Below are 12014 nucleotides of genomic sequence, written 5' to 3'. Positions count from 1 at the left end.
TGACGCCCCTTTCTCAGAGGCTTTTCCACACTTAGCACAGAGCTGCCCGGACGCGATGACTGCAGTCTCCGCTTGACCCGGACCGACCCGGCGCCCACCTCCCGGTATCGCGGCCCCTGGGCAGGCAAACCGCCGCCAGCTGCCCTCGCAGACACATCCGCGTAGCCGCCGGTTCCAAAGATACTACTTCAGATCATGGAGAGAAAGAGCAGCTTGAAAACGTGTTTTGAGGGCACATTTAGAATGATATACACCGACGCAGTCCAATGCACAAAAAACTGGACACGAATTTCGTCTTTTAGAAAACAAGTTTCCAAGCCCGATTTTTGTTCTTTTCTTTCACGTAGGGATTCTAATTAGCTCTACCGCTGTGACTACCCAAACCAGAGACTGTGGAGAATTGCAATTATCTGGATCATCTAAGCCCGAAAAACTCGAACTTGAAAAAACTAATAAACTTGTGTCCTAAAATACCCGCACCATTGATTTGTCCTTCCTGTCACCAGAGTAGACACAACTCCGACCCAAGGTCTACTCAGCGGGATCTACAGCCCGGGTGGCCAAATGGAAAGAACTGATTCAGAGCAAATCGAAAATCATTTGGTGGCCTCTCAGACCGCCAGCGGTTTAAGTACCTGGTCGGGGAAACTCGCGTCCTTATCTGTTCTCGGCCCAGAGGCCGCGGAAGCAGCCGTGCGAGTTGCCAGGGAGAAAAGCAACTTTGATTTAGGGTTTCCAAAAACCCCAGAGGGCAAATGTGACCGCCAGGGTCAATCAGTCAGCAGTTTTGGTCCAGACAAGGGACAGTCGAGTGGGGCGGTTCGGTTAAGCCACGGCGCCTCCCGACGTCACACACGTTCGCTCACACTCAGCCACGCGCTTGGGGTTATTCTTTAAACACAGGGCTGAAACTTCACGGGCAGACAGCGGGGTGCGGAGGAGCGCCAAAACCCGAGGTCCAGAGCCCGCCCCTCTCCGGCCCGCCCCCGCCGCGCCCGCGCCGGCGCCCGTGCCCACGTCCGCGCGCCTCCCTATCTAGGGTTAGCAACTTCGCGCTCCCGCTCGCCGCGGCGCCTCCCCACCCGCGCTCAGCTCCGGGGCCGCCGAGGCGCGGCCGAGTTCCCACGCCTCAAGCCCGAGCTCCGCGGCCCGCATTGGCCAGCGCGGCCCCGCCCCTCCGCCTCAGCCAATCCCAGGTCACGCTGGCCCCCGGGGAGGCGGTGCCCGGCGGAGCGGGCGGGGGCCTGCGCGCGGGTGGCGGGCGAGGGGGCCCCGCCCGCGCGGGGAGGGAGGCGTGGCCGGCGCCGGCTCTTGCGGCCGGGCTGGGCTGCGGCGTGGGAAAGAGCCGCGAGGAGCTGACCGCGCCGCCGCTGGAGCCGCGCCTGCCGGGGCCCAGGGAGGGCGGGCGGGAGGAGGAAGGCAGGGAGGGCGCTGCGTCCCGCTCGGCGTCCGTGGCTCCGGCCCGGCTGCGCCCCGCGCGGTCCTCTCCGCGATGAAGCGCCCTTGCGAGGAAACGACCTCTGAGAGCGACATGGACGAGACCATCGACGTGGGGAGCGAGAACAATTACTCGGGGTGAGCGCGGGCTCGGCGGGAGCTGTCCGGAGCCCGAGGCATCGGGGAGCTTTGTGTACCAGCGGCTCGTTGGACATCCCAGGGTTCTTCGCCGCCGCCTTCTAACCGAGCAGGGGAAAGTTTTGCCTGGAATACTTTTGAGTGGTGGGCGCTCGCGGAGCGCGTGTTGGGGTGGGGCGAGGCATGTAGGTTTGCACTCGAGGGGTGGGGCGAGAAGACGGGGGACGCGGCTGGAAGTGTGCAGGGGCTGGCGAAGGAGGGTCCCCCGGCTGTCAGCGTTGGGCACGGGGACTGGCACGTCTGGGCGACCCCGCGATGCACCCGCCACCGAAATTGTGTTGGGGAGCACTTTCAAAATGGGCCAGGCGAAGAGGGGGGGGGGGAGAAAAAAGACTTAATTTTTAAAGATGCTAAAAGATGACTTGCTTTTTGAAGAAATTAAAGCAGTTTGCGATGGCAAGGCTAAGTAGTTTGAGATTTCCAGGTTGGTCGAGTGTAACTTGGTTGACGGAGGTGTGAGTGACAAGTCTTTCGGGCATCCTCTCTCTTACTGCTTGTTCCTAAGTCTGGAAAAGATCGGGGGTCGTGATCACAGAAGCCAGACCTCCACTCTGCAGTGACAGAGGGAGGTTATGGAGGCGTTTTAATGCCAAGGCGGGTCAAATGATAATTGCTTCTAATTGGCATCCCCAGAAGCTCCTTAATTATTTATCTGCAGCTGTCACTCAAGAGTAAAATTCTTTCTACCTTTGGAAAACTGGTTTTCTTTCAATATTATTCTAATATGTACAGACCTTAGCCTGGAATCAGCAGAAGCAAAGATATTTACTTGAAATATTGTTTCCAAAGTATCTTATTGAAGTGTGTCATCTTAAAAAAATGAGATCTGAAAAACAAAAGATGTGTGAAAGGTGAAACCAGTTGAGAAGGGGTGGGAATGAGGGGAACAGTTAATTCAGAAATAAGATCCAGAAGTGAGAAGGTGAGGTAATAAGAACCTGGTGTGCACAACATTTCTAAAATGAAAGAACAAATAACAGGAACCTGGAGAATTTGAGAACATGAAAAAGCAGAGTATCCATGAATTATGAAGAGAAACAGAGACCAACTAGAATGTATCATAAAAAATTATGTGACAGTGCAGTGATTTGATTGAACTTTTGATACAAAATAGTTTTTTATTAGCAAACTGAAGATGGGTTACAACTCAAGAGTTTTAAGCTTAGGTTGAAGGCTGAGATACTCACCTAGAGTTTTATTTTCAAAGTAAAGTATTTACCTAATAGTTGATCTAATTTTAATTTTTCTCTTGGTGGCATATTTAATTTGGGGTCATTCTTTTGGAAAATTGACACAGAAAACATTGAATTTGTCTTTTTTTTTCTGTATGACTAATTGGAGTTTTGAAATAGTAAGATAATTTCTGTTTATCTTAAAGACTGCATCTAGGAACAGCAGTTTGACATACGGTGACTGTATATCTGTTTGATAATACTGCTAAACATGGCCTTTATTTTACAATAGCATTGCTTTGTTTAGTGGGTCTGACCTCAGGGAGGAGGAGGGATGCTATTAGAGATTAGCTGACTTTTAAGAAACATTTATGAGTGGAACTAGGAAGTACTAATATCTAACTTCTCACCCTGACTGCCCATAAGTATTTCATTGGGAGACCAATAAAAGTTTAGAGATGTTTTCTGCCAGTAGATTTGGCATCTGCATTACTCATTAAAAGAAAAAAATGGCATGATTCTTTCCTGAAAAGATATGAAAGAGCTGAAAGCAAAGTTTGTTAAGAATAAGAAAAATAAAATAACACTGATCTGAGCAATGCTCTCTCTCTCAATTATTTCGTGGGTGCCTTCAAGCACCCAGAAGAAACAATTGTTATGTTCAATCAGCACCTGAGAAACTCTTCTTATCTCGTAGGCAAAGTACTAGCTCTGTGATTAGGTCGAATTCGCCAACAACAACATCTCAGATTATGGCGAGAAAGAAAAGGAGAGGGGTATGTGATTTTTTATTTTTTTCTTTTTGTTTCCTGTAATCCTGCCTAACGTGTAGCAGTTGTATTTTTCTGTTATGAATCATTTCATCATCTGTGTATTCATAAATTTTTCTTGTTGTTTTGCTTTTTTGGGGGATAGATAATAGAGAAAAGGCGTCGAGATCGGATAAATAACAGTTTATCTGAGTTGAGACGACTGGTGCCAACTGCTTTTGAAAAACAAGTAAGCTGCCCCCACCCCTGACCATCCCACCAAAGAGCTCAAAAAATCTAATTCTCTCATCTGGGAATGTGGGTTCTTGTTAAAGCTCATTAAAATAATGGTGTATGTGCCCTGATCTGGCACACAGCAGCTATTTCAATAAAATGCTTTGTTGTGGCAAAACTATTAAAAACATAATCCATCATGAAGTTGAAAAACATTTCCATTCTCTAGCTTATTTTCCCCTTCAGGGTAACGTGTCCATGCTTTCTCCGTTCTTTCTATGAATACCAGTAGTGGTTTAAAACCGAGCTGTATGTAGTAGTCTTCTTAAAAAAAAAACCAGAAAAGATATCTACGTGAAATTTCATTTTTTGTCTCAAACTATTTTTAAGTATTCTTTTAAGTAAGCTTTTTTATTAAAAAAAAAAATAGCCAAAGCCAAGGAAGTAACATCTCTCGTTCTATTTCCTAAATAATAGTACTAACAAAATTTATTTACCAAACCACTTGGTTTCATTTTTAATCCCTGGGTTAATAGAATCATGTTTATTTTGAGGCATATTTGTGAAAGTTTGGTAAAAATCAAACTAGCCATAAATTCCCCTTTTCAGAATTCAAGTGTTTGTTTACCAAAAAAAGAAAAAGGAAAATGTATTTTGCACACTTGATACAGTAGGAAGCCAAATGTTTAAATCTTCCTCTGTCATTTTGGAAACGTTGTGGTTTTCCCTCGGCCTCCATGGTTGACGGTCAGAGTTCTAACAGCATCTTTCAAACAGCATGGCATCATACCCTTGTTGAAGATGTTATACTTTCAATTAACTTCAAATAGGATATAAGACATCCATTGTTTGTTTATTCCACTTTGTTGTTTCATGAACCACAAACATTATAAAGCAAGCCCCACAAAGTCCTTGGAAATTATCCAGAAACTGCAGTTTTGTTATTAGTCACTTTCACTGAAACTCCTGTTCATCTTCATGGAAAAATTGAACATGAACAGAAGTACAAGGTGTCGTATGTTATTGATTATACATTTTTAAAAGAAAAAAGGCACCCACTCTGTATGCTAAAACTGATAAGCTAAATATAATGGACAAGTTGTAGTTTTGATTAGTAGCAGTTCCCACAACATGCTGAAAATGAAAATATCAGTAATCAGTGACATTTTTTACTTTCAGTACTGAAATGTCTACAGTTATAAGGAACAGTTCAGTGATTTTTGGGGGAGGAGGGAGGGTTGTTAGATTTTTTTTTCCCCCTTAACTGTCGACTTAAAACAAACCTTAAAAGCAGACCTCAGTAGTTTGGCAGTTAGTTACCATAAACACAGGCTTTCCCATTTGCTGAGCTTGGCGACCAACCCTGGTGAGCTGGCTGTGTCACAATATGATTAGAAGAGTGTGCTTTTGAGCAGTTTAAATAACTCTGGCACTCTCACCATGTACTGGGTGCTGACAGTTTTCACAAAACAAGTAAAGCATAGGAACCTGAAATAAACTGCAGTTTCCTTTTCAAGAAAACATACTGATTTAATTATTTTGCTCTTCCAAGAAATTAGAAGCCACCCACAGCCCTCTGAGACAGCTTGAAGTGGCACATTTGTATTCCAGTTGGTTTCCAGAGGTGCCTTAAAATGGGGGAATGGGCATAAAATATATTTCCAAGACAGTTTTATTAAGAGCCGTTTTAAAGCGTTCAGATATCCGTAAGCATTTTCGATGCTTACTAGATGAAGAGGTAGATTATGCTTCCTTGTTTATGATCTTGGAATTTACAGTGACACCTGCTGGTAGTTATTGGGGAAAAAAACTCTGAAAGTCTCCCTTTTTGCACTTTTGGTACTACCTACAGTAGTGTAGTATGGATTACCTTAAAGGCATCTTAGAATTCTATTTTTGAAAAATATGCTTTTAACAATAATTTGCTGAGATCCTATCTCCTTTTGCTCCAGAGTTGGATTCAACTGATCCAGACTTTAAGTGTCAGTTGCCCTATAGTGTTAGTTGCTCAGTCGTGTCCAACTCTGTGACCCCATCAACTGTAGCTCGCCAGGTTCCTCTGTCCATGGAATTCTCTAGGGAAAAATACTGGAGTGGGTAGCCATGCCCTCCTCCAGGGAATCTTCCCCACCCAGGAATCGAACCCGGGTCTCCCTCATTGCAGGTGAATTCTTTACCATCTAAGCCACCAGGGAAGACTATTCTATCTCGCCTAATAAAGTATATTATTAACTAGGGCAGAAATTCATGCAAAGTTTGAGAATTTTGCAGTTGTAATAGTTTGGGTGGAGTGATCTTAGTGTAATTGTTTTTGTGATAAAAAAAATTACTTATCATGCCTTTTATTCTTTAAGAGTTAAAATGGCAAATATCTGTCACTAGGTGTGACATAATTAATGTCTTCATGTGAAATTTGGAAGGAGTTCAGATTTTTTTTCTGTGAAAAAATTAAACTGAGAATTTCTTAGTGGGAGGGAAAATGAACATTCAGGATAAATTGTTCCAAATTTGTTTCCATAGGATTTATGAGACTTCATTATTTGTTTATTCAGGGATCTGCAAAGTTAGAAAAAGCTGAAATACTTCAAATGACAGTAGATCACTTAAAGATGCTGCAGGCAACTGGGGGTAAAGGTAAGTCGGTGACTTCATTCCTCCTCTCCTTTCTGCCTTTCTCTTTTCATTTTTTTCTCCTTAAGATTGTAAGGAAGTCATAGTTGAACAGTTCTTTAACAAGCTGAGATAGGAGGTCCCAGATTAAAGCCGTGGAAATCAATGCTAATGGCAGGATTGAACTCGTGGGAAAGAACTTCTGGAACAAAAGAAGCACTTGACCCTGGGCTTGTGTTTGCTTTCATAGTACTGTGGGAGTAAGGCTTCATTCACAGCAGCCTGGTCAGAGATTTGTTTGGGACTTTCAGAAGTACATGCTGGAATTTGTACCAAAGACAAAACAAACACACAAACATCCAAACATAAACAGGAGGTTAGAGGCAATCTTTTTATCTTCTTCTTTCTCTCCCCCACCATCCTCCCCTCCACCCATTAAATCAAGGCTAGGACTCAGTATCATGCAGCTATTCCAAAAGAAGTGAATTTTCATTGTTGTTTTCAGACTCTGATTGGTCTTGGATTTAGACCACACAGAGCATTTCAAGTGCAGGTAGTGAATCTCTGTCCTGGAAATCACTGATGGAACAGTCATTCCTGCAGAGAGCAAACAGGAGCAGGTGCGCTGGCCCAGTGCCATGGAGAGATGTATTCTGTACCAGATAGTGATTTAGGGAAGAACAGTCCAGGGGTCTCAGGGACAGACCCTCACTTCATGGTATAAATGGACTTGAGATCCTGAACGCTGATTGATTCAGATTTCATTATCTTACTTCTCACATATCACTCAGACTTGATTTTGCCCATTGTATCTTTTTCACCCTCAAGAAGGCCTTTGGTATTTGTCTTACCCAAGGGTGCTAGTCCATATATTTGATAACTGGTTGAGGAGAGGGTACCACAAAGACGAAGCCCTGCAGCTACACCCTAGAGGCTTCTCTCTGTTCAGCATTAACTTTTAGTGCAGAGTACCAGCATTTTCCCTAGATCAGGGCAGAAGCAGGGCACTGGAGAGAAAGAGCTGTTTACCAATTGGTGCCCAAGTATTTCAGTATTTAACTCCAGCCGAGGACCTGTGGAACATCAGCTCTGAGCGTCTTTCTACCTATGTCAGGTGGAGGGTGATCGTGGTAAAGAGATGCCCTCACGCCCAGTGTGACTTTTTACCCTCTGTTGTCCCTGGTCAAGGAACCGTCCTGCATGAATAAACATACTGAATGGGTATGGAATTGTGATTTCTTCTCATTAAAATGTAACCCTCCGCAAAGCATGCAAATATTCTTACATAATAGAGAACTGGATGAAATTGTAGATGCCAGTGATCCAGCCCAGCTTAGCCACTGCCCCCACCTTTAAACTGAGACAGAGGTGCTGACCTATATGTGGAGGCCTGTACTAGCAGCACTGAATTCTCAAGGGTCCCCACAGCACCCTGAGTCTGTCTCTACACGTGCTACCTCAAGATATTAGGAGGCTGATTGAGTTAGAGACGCTGCAGGGGAAAGCTGTTTGATTGCTTTACCTCTCTTGGCACTGTTAGCTGTAAAGCTAAGAATTATTATCAGCGTTTCAAATAGCTGGCATGAGCTATACTTCTAAAGAGTAATATTGTTCTTATGCCTTAGTATAAAAACGAAGTTCCATCTTGGTTGCTATTCTGGGCTACCTGAACAGTCCTAAAATCCGTCCCAAAATAGTCTGTGAACAGACATTTGCGAGCAAGTTCCATACAAGTCGCCTGACTGCCCGGTCATTAGAGAGGTCACCTCACCAGAGAATGTGTGGGCCTTGGGGGGAGGAGGGGCTGGCAGTGTGGGCGCAAATTGTTAGACTCACAGCAAGTATGGGGCCTCAGAATGTACTGGCGAAGGGCAGAGACTCTGTGGTTAGGTTGCCTGGTTTCAAATCCTGGCTCTGCTATTTTTTCTTTCTTTTTTTTTTAAGCTCTGTGATCCTGGATAAGTTACTAACCTTCTCTGAAGCCCTGTTTCTTCATCTATAAAATGAGGACAGTGAGAGTGTTCACTTCACCATGTTGTTGTGAGTTTAGTCACTTAAAGCCCATAGAGCAGTGATGGAAGTGGCATGGACCCCTCTGCTGTTATTATTGGCCCAAGATCCAGTCACAGGAAACAGCTGCTCATCGTGGTTTCCCTCTGCATTCAGCAGTAGAACAGGAATTATATAATTTATATGCCTTAAGATGCAACAGAGAACTTAGCCATGTGCAACAATATATAGCCAGCAAATCACCAATTTCAATTACTTTGTGCCTACTCATGAAAATTCTTGGAAGCTCTTGGGGTTCAGTTCTTTTGATCTATTCTTTAGTCTGTTTTGCTAAGGCAGTAATTTCTAGAGAAGATTTAGAGTAACCTAAATTTCTAGATCCCTCTGGGTTTCTGGACTCGGTCTACTCTGATGATTACCTCCCTTCTCTCACGGAAGTCAGAAGTCTGCAAAGCCTTACAGAGAACCCTAAGGACACTTAATGTGAAATCTTTCTTTGGAGACATCTTCTTCAGGAAGAACTTTACCTCCTAAATGTCAGGGGCTTTATGGCTAACTGTGCTGAAGGCCTGGGATGATAATGATTTTTGTTGCTTATCTTCCACATTTCATGATTTTCTCTTACGTCAGCTTTGTGCTGTTACTATCTTATGTATATATATTTTCCCCAAATTTATTTTTGGGGACTTCCAGGTTTCTCTTGGAATTCTAGCTCTTGAACTTTGAATACTGTGACAACTATTTTTCCAAAGTCAAACTACAGAATAAGTTAGTTTAAATGTTAATAGATGATAAATGAAATAGGTAATACTTTGATCTACAAAAACAAAAAAGATAATACAGTAAATGCCTTAGATGAAAATAACCTTGTTTGAATGTGATATTTGTCATTTACATATACACACATCCCCAAAGTGAGACGACTACACTTTAATTTGAAAATTGTGTTTTAAAAAAACTTGCAAATGAGAAAAAAAATCTGAGAAGGATGTGTTTGTACATACTAGAGGTCACTAATTCAAAGTGGTGACATTTCCCCAAATCTCTGATTATTATCAGTACCCTAAATTGGAACTGATACTAGTCAGATGTTATTATTTTCTCTTCTAATGTATTATCTTTGGATAAAAAGAGATTCTCATAAATGTGATGGACTTTAGCCATTTTTATGATAATAACCTTATGTGTAGGGGTACAAGCATACACACGGACATAATTAACATACATTTTTTTTTGAATAAATGCCAGAAAAAACTTAAACTAAGATAACCACTGAAATAAATTTATATTTGAACTTCAGGAAAGCTAGGAGTTATAGTAACCTCATGGCAGCCAAGGAGCCTCATATTATTACCTGATAGAAAAATCCGATCTTCAAATTAGTAACCACATTTTAAAAAATCATTTTTCTTTAAATTTTTTTCATACAAAGAATGGCGTTTTCATTTTGTCGATTAAAAAAAAAAACCACCACGAGTCACGAAGCATGTGTGACTTTATTAAGCAGTTCTAGCACATTTCTAACAAAGTCCTCAATCTGGTTATGTGTTTTTCACATCTCTGCTACAAATGCCAAGGGAGTGAGGATGTTTCCGATAAACCCTTTAATCTCTAACTCATGTGACAGAGACAGAGAGACTGGTCCTCTGTAATACCCGTGCAAAAGTTTACTAGAGAATTTCACTGTCCCACCATACAAAAGAGACACCATTTTTTTTTTTCTGGAAGTGTTTGAAACACAGATGTTCTTAATTTTTACCCCCACTGTGATATTTGGTTGCAAGAACAGCTGTAGTGTATAGCACTACCAGAATTGTCACACATGTGAATTGCAAAGTACACTTTCTTAACGTCTGCAAAAATTACGGCCATAAATAGCTGGCAACATCTTCAGAAAGGATCGCTGCTGCTGCTGCTAAGTCGCTTCAGTCGTGTCCGATTCTGTGCGACCCCAAAGACGGCAGCCCACCAGGCTCCCCCGTCCCTGGGATTCTCCAGGCAGGAACACTGGAGTGGGTTGCCATTTCCTACTCCAGCGCATGAAAGGAAAAGTGAGAGTGAAGTCACTCAGTCGTGTCCGACCCTCAGCGACCCCATGGACTGCAGCCTTCCAGGCTCCTCCATCCATGGGATTTTCCAGGCAAGAGTACTGGAGTGGGGTCCCATTGCCTTCTCCTAGTTGTACTTAAATCTCTGAAGGAGAGGGTGGAACGTAGTCGGTGCTTACTTTCCTAATGGTTATCATTCTGTCTCCCTCGCTGTCTCTCCTGGCCCGCACTGTGCTCGAACCCCCTTTTAGGCTACTTTGACGCACACGCCCTTGCCATGGACTTCATGAGCATTGGATTCCGGGAGTGCTTAACCGAAGTGGCGAGGTACCTGAGCTCGGTGGAAGGCCTGGACTCCTCCGACCCGCTGCGCGTGCGCCTGGTCTCGCATCTCAGCTCGTGCGCCTCGCAGCGGGAGGCGGCGGCCATGACCTCCTCCCTGGCCCACCACCATCACCCCCTGCATCCGCACCACTGGGCGGCGGCCTTCCACCACCTCCCGGCAGCCCTGCTCCAACCCAACGGCCTCCACGCCTCGGAGTCCACGCCCTGTCGCCTGTCCACCACGTCGGAAGTGCCTCCTGCCCACGGCTCCGCCCTCCTCACCGCCACGTTCGCCCACGCGGATTCCGCCCTGCGGATGCCCGCGACGGGCAGCGTCGCCCCCTGCGTGCCGCCTCTCTCCACGTCTCTGCTGTCCCTCTCCGCCACCGTCCACGCGGCCGCGGCAGCGGCCACCGCAGCTGCGCACAGCTTCCCTCTGTCCTTCGCTGGGGCGTTCCCCATGCTTCCCCCAAACGCAGCTGCCGCCGTGGCAGCTGCCACAGCCATCAGCCCGCCCTTGTCGGTATCAGCCACGTCCAGCCCTCAGCAGACAGGCAGTGGAACAAACAGTAAACCTTATCGACCCTGGGGCACAGAAGTAGGAGCTTTTTAAGGTTTCACGGAACTCCTCGCAGTAGCAACTGAATGTCCTTCATTTCCGAGTCAGCTTAAAACCTCTGCAACCGTGGAAGTAGCCATAGAGATGTCTGCAGACCCGCAAAGGAACAGTAAAGCTGTTTGAGACACAAACCTCACAAGTGGAAATGTGGTATTATCTTTGTTTCCTCTGTTTTGGTTTAAGGCGATTTGTAACTTGACATCAGCAACTTTTGAAAACTTCACACTTGTTTCCATTTAGAAGTTTCCTGGAAAATATATGGACCATACCATCCAGCCAGTGCATCAGGATGTCTGAATTGGGGAAGAAAAATGACCTGACTCAATTCTCTTGAAACTAGATGGGAAAAAATATTTGTGTTTCATAAGTGCCTGAGCTAGTAAAGTTTTCTTTTGAACATACAATATTGCACAAGTAAAGAAGAGTGTAGAGGTTGGGTTAAGAAAGGATAAGGGACAGAAGTCCTGCATTAGGCTGCAGATACTTCAATACAAGAGAAGAGCACTCTGTTGAAACCAGCAGGTTTTTATTGGCCAAAAGGATTGCTGAAAATAATTTTCAAGTTGAAAGTCCTAGTTTTATCTTAGTTTGCTTTCTTTGTACAGACTTGCCA

At 44.5% G+C, this 12014-nt stretch overlaps 1 protein-coding gene across 1 annotated transcript; it reads left to right on the top strand.

Moving 5' to 3' along the window:
- Positions 1-1492: 1492 nt before the first annotated feature.
- On the top strand, positions 1493-11616 carry HEY2 (hes related family bHLH transcription factor with YRPW motif 2). Its single transcript, XM_052645660.1, has 5 exons — positions 1493-1575; positions 3505-3583; positions 3723-3806; positions 6343-6424; positions 10710-11616. Exons 1-5 carry the CDS (start codon positions 1493-1495, stop codon positions 11393-11395), a joined length of 1014 nt encoding a protein of 337 aa, XP_052501620.1. The 3' UTR covers positions 11396-11616.
- Positions 11617-12014: the final 398 nt, after the last annotated feature.

The sequence above is a fragment of the Budorcas taxicolor genome, chromosome 9, assembly GCF_023091745.1.
Source record: "Budorcas taxicolor isolate Tak-1 chromosome 9, Takin1.1, whole genome shotgun sequence".
Classification (NCBI taxonomy): Eukaryota; Metazoa; Chordata; class Mammalia; order Artiodactyla; family Bovidae; genus Budorcas; species Budorcas taxicolor.
This window is presented reverse-complemented; position numbering and strand designations above follow the sequence as displayed.

What these genes read in the sequence shown, in the direction of transcription:
- HEY2 (XM_052645660.1), top strand. Translation starts at nt 1,493, where the DNA reads ATGAAGCGCCCTTGCGAGGAAACGACCTCTGAGAGCGACATGGACGAG. An exon ending in AGCGAGAACAATTACTCGGG is followed by an intron (nt 1,576 to 3,504) that starts GTGAGCGCGGGC and finishes CTTATCTCGTAG; the next exon opens with GCAAAGTACTAGCTCTGTGA. An exon ending in CAACTGCTTTTGAAAAACAA is followed by an intron (nt 3,807 to 6,342) that starts GTAAGCTGCCCC and finishes TTGTTTATTCAG; the next exon opens with GGATCTGCAAAGTTAGAAAA.